The following is a 19,099-nucleotide window of genomic DNA, read 5'->3' as shown; positions in this document are numbered from 1 at the left end:
ATATATTTTTTCTGTATTTTGTACTTCGTAAGGGTTGACGACTGAGAACCCATATTAAATTCCAACTTCGCAACTCATCAATTAATGAAGGTTAAATTGATTTAAAACTTAGTCATATAAAACCTAGATCACTGACCGTTAACAACGAATAATTTTTTTGATTTGACCATCAACGAAGAAATCGACAAAGTAACCCAAGTTTTATCTCTCATTATTTTCCTGAAAAGTAATGTCAGATGAGGGAGTTAAAGCTCTTGGCCCGTATACTATATACATATATAGTAAATTTGTGTCACATCCCGCAAAAGATGTCAAAACTGAATAAGACCCAAAACTTAGACAGATGGGCCGCGCTCACTAGGACGGCAGAGTATGTGTACTCTAAGGCCTCTCCAAGTTCCAGAAATGGCTGGTGTGCTAATGCCACAGCTGTCCAAGTTCCGTTTAATTCTTAGCAGGACATATGACAGCTTCCGCGTCCACCGCAATTAGGATGGTGGTACGTGCTGTTAAAAATGTTTTTGCGCCCGATATCTGTACGCATGCTTCACTAAAACATACATACATCAAAACTAACATGGCCTCCTTTCTTCGAAGGCTTCATATCCGCTCCTGGAAAGCAGCACTGAGTCGAAATGTCTTAAGCATGGAAGGGAATTAGTTATAAGGATGTTAATAATGCGACGCATCACAGCAATAGTAAAGGGATGAGCACTATTCGGGGCCTCTCGTTTAGCTTCGCTGTGAACTCTGATAATTCGAAGCGTGCCACTCCTAAGAGAAAGTCGTTTGGAAATAAACCCTTGGCGATGAAAATATTTACAGGATTCATCACAACTCTGAGCCGAATAGCGGTAGAGAGCCAATGATGAGGTCCAGGTGGTCTATATATGTATGTAAATAAGGGGAACAACTCTACACGTGAGCCCAAAGAGCAACAGAATTAGGTATTTGGTACACTTTTTTCTGCTACCATCTTAAAAACGGGTGCATGGGCCGTTGAGGAGGGATAGAGTTTTTACCAATGGTTTCACAATTAACCAACTGGCCTAAGTATGCCCCTCTGACTTTGCAGCAAACTTGACCTAATATTGATTATTCGAGACGAAATTATTATAAATTATCATACATCATTAAGTCGTAGAGTGTAGGTTTAATTTTCGACTACGGACCATACCATTTAAATTAATTGCCGCTAATATTTACTTCCCTTGTATGGATTAATACATTCTAATAGAAATATTTGCATTGTTAAATTGGTCTTATTAAAGCTGGAGTCATTGGTGCCGTATGTCGTATCGCTGTATCCGTATCACTAACGTAATCAGCTGTTTATCGTTACGACGGTAAACCAAAACCCAATTGGTTGGCTACAATACGGTTACGACCTTAGCGGCACCAATAATCGATTGCATTGGTGTTCATAAGGTTGGTCGAATCAGCTGTTAAAAGGTTACCGATACTGTTACCGATAAAGCACCAATGTCTCCAGCTTAAGGTTCTAAATAACCTCCAGCCAATTCGTGTGAGCGACATAAATTAAATACTTCCATTCATTTATTTGCTTCAATAGCTTACATATTTAGCCATAAACGCAGCTGCGTAAAAGTTTTACACATGACATAAATATGCATGACTTAATCATTGTGAATGAGCGAGGCCTTTATATTAAATTAAAAAAAAAATAAAAATTGTACTATATTTTATAATGGAGGGTTCACGAATTTACTGAAAGAAGAAAAAACGTTATCGGAATTTAAAGAAGCGAAGACACTTTTCCAACTGGAAGCAGTCAAAGTATGTACACATATAGCTTCGTTTTAGCGTTTTGAGCGTCCATTAACTTTGCCAGTTGGCAGACACACTGCAAAGTGGAAGTGCCAACTTTGGTTCAACATTTTACATATTTCTTTGCTGCTATTAATGTATGTAAGTAATCGCAATGTGAATACTTCGCAAAAATCAAAAATAAAGGGCATATTTACATATTGTTTAGGAAAATAAATGCCAACAGTCAACAACCCATTGGAGAGAAATCGTACGAGCGAACAAACATCTCTACTAAAAGTTCTGTTCTTTAAGGCATGGTACGAATGTAAAATTTGTTATATTCGTTCAGGGTAATGTCGAGAGTCGCCTGCTTTCGGTTCTACTTTTTTTGTTACAGTTACAAATAATCTTTATTCTATGACAATTTTGTTTTTTTGACAAAAGATATAAGAGAGAGTGAAGGCTTGGTTTCCTCGAAAGCGGTGAGGCTATATACCGGCCGCTACATAGCGGAAGAGTACGTTGTCAAATAGAATATAAAAGTAATTACGTGGAAACTAAAGGGCCCATTACTGATACTTAGCATAGACTTGACTTGGCCTGAGAACTGTCACTTACAGTTCTGTTAATGAACATTGCATGTTACTGATTACTCAAAACTTAGCAACACTTAACTTCACTTAGAAGTTTGTTGAATTTTAATTTTCTATGTAAGTTCTAAGTGACGTTTACATTTTGAGTTGCCATTTGTTTATTTCCATTTCATTTTGACATTTTGTTATACAAATTGACATTTATTTAAAAATAAATTTCAACGCTGATTATGATGCCAGATTGTATGCGCCAAGTGGAGTATAATCGTGGCTAAGTTGCCAAGTTTACGCCAAGTCAAGTCAAGTCTATGCTAAGTATCAGTAATGGAGGCTTAAGAAGACGGTGAAGCTCATCTTAACGTAATACAGCGGTAGGGCATAAAATATTACGGCCGTCAAGATGGTAGAAACTTGTTCATCAACGTTTTACACCACCGCTATTCTGAAAGCGGTTACTATTTTGTCAAATATCTCCAAAAATAAAGAAATATTCAGACTTTAAATTTATTATTGAAAATCTATTTACAAATAAAAAAAACAAAACAAGCAAAAAATCGGGAAAAAGAATCAATTTAGTAAAAATATCATGATGGAATCGGCTGGATAACCTCGTCCAGCTTTACAAAAAAGCGGTGCCGCTAATGACGGTGAGTATAGCAACCGTTCTTTAGCGGTTATAATATAGCGGCACCGTTTTCCGAGGAAACCAAGCCTTAAGCAAGAACAGAAGCTAATTATAAGTAGGTGTTCAATAAACAAATTGAAAAGCTGACTACCATAAGATATACCATAAGGATAAGACAAATGTGATAACTTCTGCATAAACGTCAAAATTACAAATAGAATGGATCACCTGATTTTTTATTGACTGTCTCATTCTGTATGTCTTTCTATCACCCGCTGAAGATAGCCGCTATGCGCCGCCATATTGAACACGCTGTCAAAACGCTGCCAAAATACTAAAAAGTAGCCATATTGAAGATGCTGCCAGGCAGGTGACGGATAAAGGGCCAATTAATGGTGACATAACCATAAAACCATAACCAGATAAAACAGCTGATCGAAAGTACCTTATGGAAATCAATGTAATCGATTAATGGTGCCATACCATAACGCTAACGCCATAACCATACCATAGCCAACCAATTGGTTTTTGGTTTCTCGCCATATCCATAACCTAAAAATATTTGAGTTAGTGAATTTAATAACTTTTTGTAGATTTTATTCATTGTTTTGGATACGTTATGACTAAGAGACTTATTTTTTGTGGAATATGTTTGTAATTTTTTACGTTTTCTTCATTGTTATGAAATTTTCACGATCCTTAGACGGTCCATACATGACACAAAAACCATGCGCAAATATAAAACGACGAAATTTGTGCAAATGAAAATTTTGACATACACGGCTCAAAAACACTGCGCAATATTCATTTTTAAAGTAGCGCAACAAATGAAACATGTGTTTTAATTGTATAAAAAAAGGCACTAATTGTATAAAAAATCACTATTTATTTTCCACAGTGCTGGTAATTCACGGTATAAGTCGAAAAACTCGCACCAGAAGCGTTTATTTTCCATTGTACTTATAAAATATATATTTTAATTGCAAGACCAGCTCAACTCATTGCAGCACTGCGCAATATTCATTTTTCAACTAGCGCAACAAATGAAACATGTGTTCTAATTGTATAAAAAATTATTTTGTATTATTAAATTTGTGTGAATTCCTGTTACAAGCTAGAGATGATCCTTACGCCTTCGATATTAAGATTTTTAAGCAATAATTACTGATGTTATATTATCAGGAACCACAGGTAAACTGTGTAAGATTCACCATACACCAAGAAAAAAGCATGTGCAATATTTGCAGACATGCGTAAATATCAAAATCGTTTTGATTTTAGCGCAGTTCTCTGCGCAAATAGCGCAACCAGTGCACACACCGGTCAAATCCTTGTGCAAATTGGTTTTTGGCACAAGGATACTTGAGCCGTGTAATTGGCGTATTAGGTTAAAGAACCATTAATCGATCACAATGAAGATTTAAAAATGGAATGGGCCTTAGTTCTATAGGTGGACGCCTTTTTCTAGATATCGCCATAAAGGTGGACCAGGGTGACTCTATAATGTGTTTGCACGATATGGGTATCAAATTAAAGGTATTAATGAGGGTTTTAAAGGGGAGTGGTGGTAGTTGTATATGTGAAGGCGTTTTCGAGATATCGACCAAAATGTGGACCAGGGTGACCCAGAACATCATCTGTAGGATACCGCTAATTTATTTATATATGTAATACCACGAACAGTATTCCTGCCAAGATTCCAAGGGCTTTTGACTTCGCCCTGCAGAACTTTTTCATTTTCTTCTACTTAATATGGTAGTTGCCACACCCATTTTACAAAATTTTTTTCTAAAGTTATATGTATTTTACGTCAATAAACCAATCCAATTACCACGTTTCATCCCTTTTTTCGTATTTGGTATAGAATTATGGCATTTTTTTCATTTTTCGTAATTTCGATATCGAAAAAGTGGTTGTGGTCATAGTCGGATTTCGACCATTTTTCATACCAATACAAAGTGAGTTCAGATAATTACGTGAACTGAGTTTAATAAATATATATCGATTTTTGCTCAAGTTATCGTGTTAACGGCCGAGCGGACGCACAAACCGTCGAATGTGTATAAAAACTGGGCGTGGCTTCAACCGATTTCGTCCTTTTTCACAGAAAACAGTTATCGTCCTAGAGTCTAAGCCCCTACCAAATTTCACAAGGATAGGTAAATTTTTTTTCGACTTATGGCATTAAAAGTATCCTAGACAAATTAAATGAAAAAGGGCGGAGCCACGCCCATTTTGAAATTTTCTTTTAGTTTTGTATTTTGTTGCACCATATGCACCACTGGAGTTGAATGTTGACATAATTTACTTATATACAGTAAAGATATTAACTTTTTTTTTAAATTTGAGTTTAAAAAAAAAATTTTTTTTTTAAAGAGGGCTATGCTAATATTTATTAAGCATACATATAGTAATAGGAGTAACGTTCCTGCCAAATTACAGCTTGCAAAACTTCTAAATTACCTTCTTTTAAAAGTGGGCGGTGCCACGCCCATTGTCCAAAATTTTACTCATTTTCTATTCTGCGTAATAAGTTCAACTCACTTACCAAGTTTCATCGCTTTATCCGTCTTGGGTAATAAATTATCGCACTTTATCGATTTTTCGAAATTTTCGATATCGAAAAAGTGGGCGTGGTTATAGTCCGATATCTTTAATTTTAAATAGCGATCTGAGATGAGTGCCCAGGAATCTACATACCAAATTTCATCAAGAAACCTCCAAATTTACTCAAGTTATCGTGTTAACGGACGGACGGACGGACATGGCTCAATCAAATTTTTTTTTCGATACTGATGATTTTGATATATGGAAGTCTATATCTATCTCGATTCTTTTATACATGTACAACCAACCGTTATCCAGTCAAAGTTAATATACTCTGTGAGCTCTGCTCAACTGAGTATAAAAATACTTGCTAACATATTTTGTGTCCTATTCATTTGTTAATATGCGTTTTTTATTTGTGAAAGATTTTAGAAAAGTACCTACGCATGAACCAATAAACAGATCCCGCATTAAAAATGAGAGAGCAAAAAATCATAGTTGGCTGTGAAATAAATTTTCTCGGCGTGACGTCACGCTTTTTACAACTTGTTTTGTGGCTGACGCAGTGTTCAGACTTTATTCGAATCGGAGTATTTTGCTCCGCTCTTACCTCCTAATACATTTTTTATCTCAAAGTTTTTTTTGGGTCGAGTTGAAATCTAAATAGTATTACTACTTAATATATTTTGGTTGAAGTTTTCATTGTATACGTACGAAAAGCTGATTGTTTGCTTCATTGTTCGTGTCTTAAGACATGTTTGTTCACATTTTACTCACTGTTTTTGTACTTTTTTCGTACTGAATTAGAATAGAAGGAGTAAAATGTAAGTAAAATTGGGGCCGGGCGCGATCTGTAAATCCTGCAAAATTATACATACAGCACTTCTTGTAGTTTTATATAAAAATGAAATTCGTTGAGTCAGTGAGGTCAGCTAACCCTGTTTTGCGATAACATTCGCCAATTGCGATCACCAAGGGAGGTCAAAACTTCCTTCAACTGTCTCTCCCAACTCAGTGAAGGTCTTCTCTTTCCTCTGTTTACAAACTGCCGAAGCGTATTCGTTCATCCGCATAACATGTTCTAGCTAGCGAAGCTTTCTGTTTTTATTCGCTGCACTATTGTCATATCTGCAAAAAGCTCATACAGTTCATCACTATACCTCCTTCGATACTCGACGTCGACATCACGGATAGGAGTATAAATCTCCCGTATTTCGTCTTATCCACATTTAATGCAAGACCCACATTTTTTGCTTCTTTATGTTATACCAACTCTGCGGCTCCATGTTTGAACAGCCCGGCGGGTATCCCGTCATTACTTGGCACCTTGTGATTTTTTAGCATTGATATTGCCATTCTCACTTCGCCATAGTTGGGTGCCTAGAGTGTTTTTCATCATCGGCGATCGAAGTATCTCTTTACGTCAGTTACCAGGTCACCATTATCGTTCCTACAGGAATCTGCCCCCGGTCTTGAAACCTTCTGTCATTAAAAGGACATGAAAGATGTATGGTAAACCGAAAATAATAATAATAATATTTTTTCGCGATAAATATCCGGGGAAATAGAGCCCACTTTTCTTCCAGATTGTGGTGTGCTAATGGGAGCATTAATTGGTCATCCTGCACGTTTTAAGCAGACTCCATGTGCATCTGATAAGGCAGATAACTTTTTTGCCAAGAAACATTTCATGGCAAAAACACAACCGAAGGATTTCCCAAGCAACCACATCAATTTGATGTTAGTTGTTAGCCCGCTTACAAAAAGGAAGAAAAAATATACTCCGAAAATTTAATTTTTACTCCGGCGTAATCGTTTACTCAGGTAACAGTTTTAAATACTCCGAACACTGGGAGCGAAATATGAGAGAACTGTAATAAATCGAAAAATTTCAAAAGCGCTACGTCATCAAACTTTTTTTTCAAATTCGATTACGAATACAACAACTCCGAAATGCGGGATCTTGGTTCATTTGTTCATGGTACCGACGAGTGGGAAAAATAAATTCACTTGCAAATGGCGAAAGCACCCTTAGCCAAAGAAAATGTCAAATTCTTCTTATGCTTTGCTAGCAACGAAAGTTGGCTACTTTTTAATGTCAGATGGCGCTAATGTCGCTCGATCTGCCGTTCTCCATAAAAATACACGCAATCTACTGATCATGCATAAGATTGTGGTAAACGCATTTTTAAGAAAAACTGCGTGTGTTACGGAGCTTTAACGGAGCCACAATCATTAAAGATGTTGCACTTGTAAATATGCAGGAACTTTAGGCTTAGCAATTGAAGTTTATTTCGCCTTGCCCATTCACATACAAAATTTCGTGTGAATGGTGTTTCGTTCAAGGCTGGCATAACACTCAGCAAATCCAAAGACGGTATGAAGAGGACATAAGTGGAACGATTTTCCGCCATCCCTTGCCAAATTTGGGTTCGAGACGAAAATCGACACTGATGATGGCAAAACGCCGAAACTGGTTTGTCTCGAAACCAAATTAGACAAGGGATGACGGAAAATCGTTTCAATATACATCATTTATCCACCCTGTCGGAAAATCAACAAAGACAAGGGAAAGTGGTCTGACACCCAGGCTTTGTGGTACCGACCTTTCTTAAGTACAAATATTTGTACTTCAGTGTAAGTAGGGGCAAACTATTTGAGAATCTTACGCACTCGCAATAGGCGAGTTCATTGTGTCTGCGTCTTTCATTCTATTGCTGATTTCTTTCACAGCGGTCGCGTGCATTTTGATAACTTGATAGAGGTGTGTCTGGTTGTGATGCTACGGCATTGCAAACCAACACATGTGATGAGAAAAGAAACTCATTTGCAATCCACAAAAAGGCTATAGTAACTTTTTGGAATATGCGGCAGGTTCTATATCCAAAATTAAATCTTCTGTATCTATAAAATTCAATGTCTGTTCGTTTGGGCACTTATGACTTTTGAACCACAACATGGAGTGCCATGAAATTTTGTATAGTGATTCTAGACGTTCCTGGAAGTAATATAGGACTGTTTTTGTGATGGAACTTGAAAGAAAATTTTTCGCGGGCGCATCCCGGGTTTAGTCTAGTCTGTTCTAAATTTTAATTCTTTCTTTATTTGTGCATTTACACTAAATGCATTTTTCATATGACGTGCCTGCATGTGCTTCTTTTTTACTTGAAGAGGACTTTATCATAGGCTACTCTAGGTTAAAGAAAGCAGCATCAAAGTATGTGAGAAATTATATACAAGAAGCGAGATATGTTGACTACCAGAAGTGTCAGCTCAAGTGGTACACATATATAACGTCATGGGAGCTGGTTTGAAGCAATTAAGCACTTAAATACGTCTATGTGTCAAGTGAAATTTGAGCGACAACTGAACACTTGAGGATTTGCGATCATGGGGGCCATAAACACCGAGACAAGTGAAGAAGAAATCCATTAAAAGTAGCACCTAAAGTTTCTGCAATTTAACAAAGAAAGCATTTTTGTATTAACTGACGATAGTAATTAGTAAAAGTAGTATGACTCTTATTTATTCACATGTTCTGTACATTAGGGTGATCAAAAACGAGGTATATTATTTGTAACTCAAACCGATTTGATTTTCTTTATGAATCAAACGAGGTTGCCCCTCGGTAGTGATTTCGCAAGCCCCCAGAGCCTCCTCGGATGTAGATCGTGCTAACTTTAACATGTAGTTGTCATTGGAGACCAATTCAATTATTTCAAAACTGTGGATCATTTAAGAACTATTTAGGAATTAACATTGAAGCAAAGTTTACAAACGGCGATGGTTACTAGGACATGTTTCTGAATTTCACTTCTTCATCAGCTAGCTTCTCGAGAGCTGAGTATTGAACTCGAATCTCCAACTCAGCCAGCATTTTTTGAAAATTTTGATCAAAAAATATTTAAATATCATACCCCAAGATGATTAAAAACGTTAAAATTTAAAAGCATTTTCTGTTCGAAAATTAACGTATCGTCGGGAGAAAAATGTAACATAAATGTGGTTATTCTTGAATAATCACTTATGATTCCTATTTCGAAACGCTTTTTATTCATATTTGATATCATTGTAAAATTGAGCTTTAATAGTTTTAGAGTAATATTTGACTGCTTTTCATAGTCATTTTCTGATCATATTCGTGAATATATTTCAATCGTTTTGGTTGAGATTTTTGAATCATTTTTGAATGCCATTATAATGCATTTATTCTTCATATCTCATTCAAAATAGGATACTACATAATAATCTTATTTCGGCAGGGGAAGAAAGCATGCGAAAGTGAGCTATTCGAACCACAGCTAACTCGCAAACAAACTTGACCGATATATACCTGCGACTACAACATCCAACATCAGCATTATCGTCTGCATCTTAAAATACGGATACGATACGGGATGTTGAAGCCGTATCCAGGTATGTCAAGATAGTTTCACTTACCTGGGGTTCAAATAGCTCACAACCTATGTATATATTGTCCAATCATTATGTATTTTCTGGGAAGCTGAAGGGGAGAAATGGTTGGGGAAATCTTCGTTCACGAGCAGCATTACATTATTTTTGTCTTGAGGAATATCTTTTGCATAAATAATAAAATTTTTATATATTTTTTCTTAGCTTCATGATTGAAAAAATATGTGAAAAAAATAAAATTTTTAATGAAAAGTAAAATTTCAACAAGTATAAAATTCATTATTCAGTCAACAAATATATTCATAAAAGATTCAGAAAGCTGAATGAAAAATGATTATAAATTTTTGATCACCTAAAGTAAATACATTTGATTCAAATATGATTCCAAAATGCGATTGAAAAACTATATTCAGTTTTCGATCATCAAAGGTAAGCATATTTGATTATTTCTGTTGTTCAATTGTATGATAACTCATTATTTAGTCAGAAAGAGTAATCAAATTGTATTGATATGTGGGGAAATTCAAAATTGAATCACCTAAATGCTGAGTGGGAATATGAATTCCCCCCTGCTCGCTTTGCAGTTCGTCTCTAAGTAGTGCCTTTGTTCCTATTCCTTTTTATTCACCATTTTAGGTACATACTAATCTATATGCTGTTTTAATCCAAATGGTTTGGCAAATTTTAGGCGCGCTTAAAAGCTTAGTAACAATGGATTTTTACAGCATTGATTTTTTTTATTAGCAGTGCTTCCGCTGTTAGCTATTAACTGTGTTTGTTTTTTACATCTCTGTACGTTTACGATTAAATTTTATATGGACTGCTAAGCGTTAAACTTTATCTGCTCTTCTGAAATTGCTGCGCATAAAATTAGTACATACTACTAAATTTCAATACGCATAACACTCAGATGCAACTGAAATATGTGTATATGTTTCACCTCTACACTAATTCTATGTATCACCTCTAAAAATGGTGTGTGTACACTATTCATCGCAACTGATTCAGCTATATGTTATACACTATGGCCACAAGAGGGTTGTGTCTGCGCTTTTCGGTACAACATGTTCTGTAGCTAGTTATTTAACAACTGCCGCTAGATGGGTCTCCTAAACGCTATCTAAGCGAGGATAAGCGTTTTTTACACGCAAACGTATACGCGTGTAAAAAAACACGGCTATTATATCAATGTTATCATCTGTATTTAATTAGCGAGACTTGCTATAATATTGTACCGAATTTTGGGAAATTCCGCGTATTTGAAACCTTCTGTTAACGTTCGAATCGCTAAACTGTTGAATAAATCACTCAAATATACTGTATTGCAAAATGGTCTTTATTAGCCTACTTTGGGAGTAATACAAATATATTTCACAATTATACTTCACTTCTAAACTGATAGCGTCTTTAAATCAAACTCATTACTGATTACTCAGCTTGCGCTGCTTTTATACTCTCCGTTGCTTCGTTCGCATATTTCTCCAAAGGTCTAGACGGTTCACCTCCTGCTTGGTTACCAGTGATATACATGTATATTTGTAGTTTATAGCCATCTGCGTGTGTATGTGTCAGTAACTACCTCGGCTGTGTGAGATAGCTTTTCGTCGCCTTCTACATAAGTGTTGCTAGCTTCAATGTGTACACGTACATAATAGTGGCTGCTTCATGTTTTTGTTGTTGCGTGATTATTTACTAACAGCTTAGTGATGCTAATATTCGCCACAATATCAATGTTATCATCTCTATTTAATTAGCGAAACTTGCTTTGTAAACTATGCAATTTTTCTCTAATATCAACAACAAAACAATTGTATAAAGCAATATGAGCAAGTCTCGCTAATTAAATACAGATGATAGCTATTTAGGAATTGTTTTTGGGAATATTCGGTGAAGATTTTGTTATGATTGTGGGATTTCTCCTGGACTGTTTTGGAATCTTTTCAATATTTTTTGGAAGATCACATTCTGAACCGTTTCGGTATTGTTTTAGAATAATTTCGAGATTGTATGAATCATTCCAGGCTATTTCTTAATCGTTTGCGTATTATTATTTTCATGATCAATAACGGATCTTATTGGAATGGTTTTAAGACTGCTTCAGTATTATTTGGGAAATGTTTCCAAAACTATTTAGGATTCTCCCTTCATTTTAAGACTCCCTCGGCTTTATTACGGAACAGCATCTGTAATGTCTCCGCAATTATTTTAGAGACGTTTTTGAATCGTTTTAGAGATCATTTGGGGATCATTTTAGTACCGCTTACCTAGAGGTTATTCTCGAGATAATTTAAAGACTATTCTGGGATCATTTTGTGGAGGTAAAATATACAAACCATTTATTCTTTTTATTTTTTGTGCCAGTGCTACCTAAACATTAAGTGACAATTGTTAATGGTAGAAGTTTTATCGCAATAATCACACTTTACGGCAAACTAGTTTTGACTTTCTCTCGAAATTCGTATGAGCTAGTGAATTCAAATTTACATCGATGTTGACTTCTTGTAACAGATGCACCACAACTGTAGTTAAGTAAATAGTGCAGCGAACAAGGCGGAAAAATGTCTATTGTTTTTGAACCTAATGAATTTATAATGAAGTGATGTGATCACGTCGTTGGTGGATGTTGTGATAGGATCAAAAAAAGCACCAAGCACCAGAAATACACCTCAAACTGAAAACTTGACATATGCCGCTTCGAAAGAGAAAAAAGTCAAAACTAATAATGCACACATCACATAAATTCGAAGACATAAATTAAGAAAACCAAAGCTCTAATAATAGAAATAAAATGATTTGAAACAAAATGTAACATAGCCCAAAAAACACTGAAAACAAAAATTTCAAATGTTTGAGAAAAACATTGATTCTCAGTTTGATATTCAACATTATTTATCATTTGAAACAAAATATTTTCTCGACTTTTTCTCAAACGTCGATCTTCAACTTGAGAATACTTGAAATTTTTTTTCTCTCAAATGTTTGAGAAAACATTAATTCTCAGTTTGATATTCAACATTATTTATCATTTGAAACTAAATATTCTCTCAACTTTTTCTCAAACGTTGTTCTTCAACTTGAGAATGGTTTGATATATACTTGCATTTCGTTCCATTCTGGTTGAAAACCATCGAAATCATGAAATATTTTCGTTAATAATAATGTGAATACTTTTTGCGCCAATGTGTCTAAATTTTAAAGTACATAATAAGTGTTCATGAAACCCAAAAATAAAATAAAACATAGTACAACATGCTTATTTTACAATCAATGCTATCGATAGTGCCGTTGATAATTCGTCGATCTCTAATTTGCATACTTTGGCTGGAAATGTAAACAAGCGATTTTATTGAGTAAAGTAGGACATAAAGTGAAAAAATAAGGAAGTATTTATACATTTTAATAATATTAAGTGATTTTGTACTACATTATGCATAAGTCTAAACGAGTTAAAAGTGAAGTGAGGCAAATAATAAATTTGCTTACCGAAAGTGGCACAACAGTATATTCCATTTCGCTCTGCTTTATTCTCGTTTGAGAAAAAGTTGAGTATCCAAAAATTTTCAATTTGAAAACAAAGAAAAATTCCATATTAAAAATGTGCCTTTTAGCTTGGGAATGCTATCAATCAATGCATTTGAAAACTAACGTTTGAAATGTGAGAAATGGACTGATTCTCAAATGTATCTCAAACTGTGAATTGGCAAAAATGTTTGCGAGAACTTTGTCATAACAGATCACTGTGTTAATGGCATACACACATACAAATATGGATAAGGATGCAGTGCAGATGGCGTAGAAGGTCCCAATTTGTGAAACTAACACTGTGATCTGTGACGACGAAGTGACGATACGTTTAGATTAACCCGTGGCGGAACCATACAAGGTGCAAGCATACACACATACAAACATAAATAAACACTTTTTTATAATAATATATAATAATTTATTTATTTACGGTCTTTAAGACCTAGTTCAAGGTAAAAAAAAATATATATATATGTATATCTATAAATAAATTGTATACATTACATGCTTAATGACTTACAGTATAAAAATAATTTTGCTTTAAACTTATTAATATTTTCACAGTCTTTTATCGCATTTGGTAATTCATTGTACATTTTATAACCTATATATTCTAAAGTCTTCTTAGCGAACTCCGTTCTTACTCTAGGCAGTCTTATATTTCCGCTGCTTCTAGTTCCATAGTTATGTATTTCATGATTAAAATGTATTCTCCCGTTCAGATAATTCGGTGTTATTCCTAATTTCATATGATGTATAAATTTCAATGTGAAATAATATATCGACTGTTTTACACTGAGCCAGTTTAACATATTTAGCATTGTAGTTTTTGGTGTTCTAAGCGAACATTTTAAAATTAATCGCATTGCCTTGTTTTGTTGTATCTGCAGTTTTTTTATTTGTGTGTCATTTGCTAATAGCAGGATTGTTGGACAATAGATAAAGTGCGGTTCAATAATTGATCGATACACTAATAATTTATGTCGTTGACTAATATATTTACAAGTTCTGTACATAAAACCAATTTTTTTTGCAATTTTGTTTTCTAAATAACTTATGTGTTCTCCAAATCTAAGGTTTTTGTCGATCCAGACTCCTAGGTATTTGATCTTGTCAACTTGCTGAATTTCAACATTTCTTATCTTCAGAGTAATATTGCTAAGGTTATTGGCACCCATAATGCTTTGATTTTTGCAAAATATCATACTTTTGGTTTTATCCACGTTCACTTTCATCTTTCTATGGCATAGCCATTTGTAAAGGGAGTCTAAGTCTTCTTGCATTTTCGATACCGCAAAGCCCGCACTTCTTTCACTAATGGTTATCAATGCATCATCCGCAAATAGTCGAATATTGCAATATTTCAAGCATTCTTTAATATCGTTAATATATATTGTAAACAATAGCGGTGCCAATACTGAACCTTGCGGTAGCCCAATATGTACATCAGCAACCGGTGAAACTGCACTTCCAATTATCGTCTTCTGTTTTCTATTACTCAAATAGCTTCTGAACCATTCCAAGGATTTTCCTCTTATCCCATTATTAAACATAACATTCAGCAGTTCCTCTCTATCCACAGTTTCAAAAGCACGTTTTAAGTCTAAAAAGACTGAGATCACAACTTTCTTATCAGTTATATCCTCTTTCCATTCCGCAATAACCATATTCAGTGCGGTTTCGCAAGAATGGCTTTTTCTAAACCCAGATTGTTCAGGTATAATAATTTGGTATTTATCTAGATATGCCACTAATTGATTTTTAACCACCGTTTCCATAATTTTTTCATCTGCGGGTAGCGTATTAATTGGGCGCAGTTCCTCTGGCCTTACTGTATTTTTGACCTTTTCCGCAGGTACTATAGTTGATACTTTCCAGCAATTTGGAACAATGCTACTGTTTATTGATTCATTTATTATATCTTTGTAGAAGTGAGCAATGTAAATCATGGCATCTTTAAATACCCCCTCCGACAAAAGCTTTTTTCCACCATATTTGTTTCTAAAAGATTTAGTAATGTTCATTATATCATCTAACTCTACGTCGGTGAATTGAAAAGTTTCAATTGCATTATTTACACTTGTTTCTGCCGCAATTGGAATTATTTCAATGCTATCATTAATTTCAGCTATGCTCTGTACAAAAAATGTATTTAGGGCATTGGCTATATCGTATTCCTTCTCGAGGCATTCACCGTTAATTACTATTTTGCTAACGACCTTTCTGTCATCGGTGAGCTCAGCAAGATGTTTTAAAGACTTCCACATCCGCTTCATGTCTCCTGCACTATCGAGCACTTTATCTTCCATATATTTCTTCTTTTTATACATAACAGTTTTTTTATATACTTTTTTTATGCCATTATAATCCACCCAGTTGCCAGTATTTCTAGCAGTATTATAGAATTCAAATTTTCTTTTGTGCAGTATTTGGTTCTTGCAATTCGATGGACTTACATATGTCAAAATCATATTTAAAAAATATCAATCAGCTGATTTCCGGCCGTCACTTGTATGGTTCCGCCATGATTTAATCAAACGTTAGTAATGCACTAAATTATTATTATTATTGTCGCTTCTTCGTATTGAAAATAGTAATAATACTCGATTTCAGTAATAAGTAGACATCAGTAGGCAAAACAATAAAACTTCTTTTTATCAAGTAATTCTTGTCATCTTCAAGGCAATAATTGAACTTTTCTTGCACCGCACCTGTAAAGATGCTCATTACTAGAGCGCTATTTTTGGCACCCCATTTACAACTGCACATTAAGTATCTTGCTTACACAACCTCCCCTCTATTATCAACCGTGTGTTTAATACGCAATCATTTTGGGGCTAAATTGGTGTTAGTGTGAAAGCATAAGCCGCACGTGATTATTAGCGTCTGTGTTATGAAAATATTATTTTCTGAATGGAGAAAAATGCATAACTATGTATGTGGATACCTTAATTTAGCCCTAGAATTTTACTATAAATATAAAAACGAGCTATTGCATTTACAGTGTGGCAAGTATATATTAATACAAAAACAATTAAAATCTGGCCAATAGCGACCGGGAGATCTAAGTGAGTCGCGACCAATATTAGGGTGGCGCTGTTTTCTTGTTTCCTAGAAATTGGGAGAGCATTGCGGACACCGAACAGTAACCGCAAGAAAAATAAATTTTCCAAACTATGTATTTTGTTGTTTGTTTTCCCGTCGAGGAACTTTGGTAAAGACTCGCCGGTACAGTACCTACGTATTCAAGTTCGTAAGTGAAGATGTTCGTTCACACATCAATTAAATGCATCCAAAGTAACAAATATAAAGAATGTTGCAATTGAAAGCAAAGTAACATAGACTTAGGACAAGTCGCATTTAATAGTGCAGATGACATCATTACACAAAAATTATGTAATTTAACACTTCAATCTTCCGCCTGACAGCATAGAACATAACAAAGAAGCTATATAACAAAGTTACGCTACCTATGGCAACAGATTAAGTGACACTGCAACGTCTATGCACACATACATTAAAATGGTTGTTGTAAATCAAATAAAAGACTTATTTCAGTCTCACCTCTTAAAGCTGTATTACCAAGGAAAGATGTATCACATATAAATTTTGGTACCGGCTTAAGACGGCCAACGGGTTTCACACAGGAGTTAAAGTGTGAAAGAGTAGAGCTGTAAAACTGTGAATTTTAAATCATTTATTTAAAAATGCTTTCTCTTCAATCATTCATTCCTTGCTAAGGAATGTGGCTTAAAAGTCAACCCATTCTTCATTCAGTAGTGGAAAAAAAGAATGTAATCCTTAACTCATTCGAAGAAAGAATGAAGTAATTGAATGAAACACAAACATTTTTCAACACAGAATAAGCATTCAAATGGATGCAGCCTTTGCTGAGTGTGCACACACTTTTCTAGTACCAATCAATTATGAAAAATGTCGTACATGCACACAACCCGCTCCAAATCACATGGTTGCATTTAATTAAAGCCACTTCAAAAAATCAACACAAAAATTTAATTATTGTCCGTGATGACCATTTTTTCCATATTTAAATGACAATAAAGTACGAAGAAGTTAACTGGAAAAGTATTCATATTGAAATTTTCCTAAAAATTTAATAATAAAAAAAGCAAATTACAAATATTACAACATCTCTGTTCCGAAAATTGTCATCGTTCTAAATAATGTTGCCAATGTGCCATATAAAAGGCTTGCATTAAAAAGTACTTCTTAGAATCTTAGAAAAGAATAGTGATATTTATGGAAAAACGGTATAACTCTCTAATAAAATGTTGCAGTAGTGAAGAATCGAATTGGTATGAAAATATATTCAATATCGTAGACCAGAAAGAACTGAAAAATAAAAGAATTGAAGTGGTTTCAAAAACGACTAAGCAGACAGAGAACTCAATTGTTAAAAATAGAAAAAAGTTTAAAAATGATAAAAGTAGTAAAAAAAAGATTGCCAAAAATAACAAAAAGAAATAACAAATAGTTATAAGCATTTCTAAATAACAGAATATAATGTATTTAACAATGGTTATTAATGTATCTACTATTTTGTTTAATAAAATATCTCAATTAAAATATTTTATATTCGATCTATGGAATTACGGTATAACTCAAAAAAAAAGAAACCATCCATTTTCTAATAAAATTATGTATATATAAAATTTATTTTTTTTTATTATCAAAGAATCATACTATCTAAAATCTTACCAAGTAGGATTATTATAAATTTATTTTTAACTGTATTGTTAAGTTTTTCTCACTTTTCTCAAAAGGTTGATTTTTGAGTTATACCGTTATTTCACACATCCCCTTCAATTGGTGATTAAACAATTGAAGAAAAGGCAATACATTCAGACCAATTCTAAATATTCTCGCGGAATTTTGTTCTCGCGGATTTTTTTATTTCCGCGGAAAAATTCCTCCAATTCTTTTCTCCTAGGGAGAAGAATAATTGGGGAATAGGAATTTCGAATTTTCGAACTCAGCTGTTTTGTGAATTGAAATTTCGTTGCGAATTTCTTATTTCGTTTAAAAAATTTAAAAGTTTAATTATTGTTGCAAATTTGTTTGAAATTAAGAAATAAAATATAAACAATGCACAGTATTGCATTTCATGTGTTATTCACTGAAATGAGTAATGAATTTGTGCCACAGCAACATCAACAGAGGAGCATAAGAAGAAGAAGACGGCGGGATAACACAAATCCGCTGGAGTTGCCTGCTTTCATTCAGCAAAGCAATTTTCTGGCGGCCAAGTTGAGTTGAATTCGTCCTTCGTCATATGCCAAAATCTATTTAAGCCTTCTTAAAAATCCTTGCGCAATTTCTGGATGGCTGCATCAAATATACCAAGAGCTCTTCTGTTGCTTATGATATACTTTTCTACTTAGAATAAAGACTATTGCGGTTGTTGTTGTTGTTGTATTAACAGTGAGAATATTGTGGTAGAATATACATTCATATTTTAGCACAAATTTGTACAAATAAGTGTTCTTTCTTAAAAGAACCAATTTCCTTTAACTATTTTGATGCATTCCCTTTAAGTTAACAAGTGAAAAAACTCCTATGAAATGGCAGAGAAATCTCCCTCTCCCTCACATTCATAATACCTACT

General features: G+C 34.3%; 1 protein-coding gene across 3 annotated transcripts in view; it reads right to left on the bottom strand.

Moving 5' to 3' along the window:
- The window catches only part of LOC137251463 (pleckstrin homology-like domain family B member 1), a 229,946-nt gene that overhangs the window by 197,234 nt on the left and 13,613 nt on the right, over nt 1-19,099 (bottom strand). The window contains exon 2 of one of the 3 annotated variants that reach the window (XR_010953255.1): nt 3,434-3,540. The exons of 1 other annotated variant lie outside the window; for it this stretch is intronic. Coding sequence is in view for 1 of the 2 variants with exons in the window: in XM_067786083.1 (XP_067642184.1) it covers nt 3,217-3,240 (24 nt within the window). In the remaining variant the exon portion in view is untranslated. One more of the 3 variants, XM_067786083.1, reaches the window with a different exon arrangement.

Source organism: Eurosta solidaginis, chromosome 4 (genome assembly GCF_040869045.1).
Source record: "Eurosta solidaginis isolate ZX-2024a chromosome 4, ASM4086904v1, whole genome shotgun sequence".
NCBI classification, from domain to species: domain Eukaryota; kingdom Metazoa; phylum Arthropoda; class Insecta; order Diptera; family Tephritidae; genus Eurosta; species Eurosta solidaginis.
This window is presented reverse-complemented; position numbering and strand designations above follow the sequence as displayed.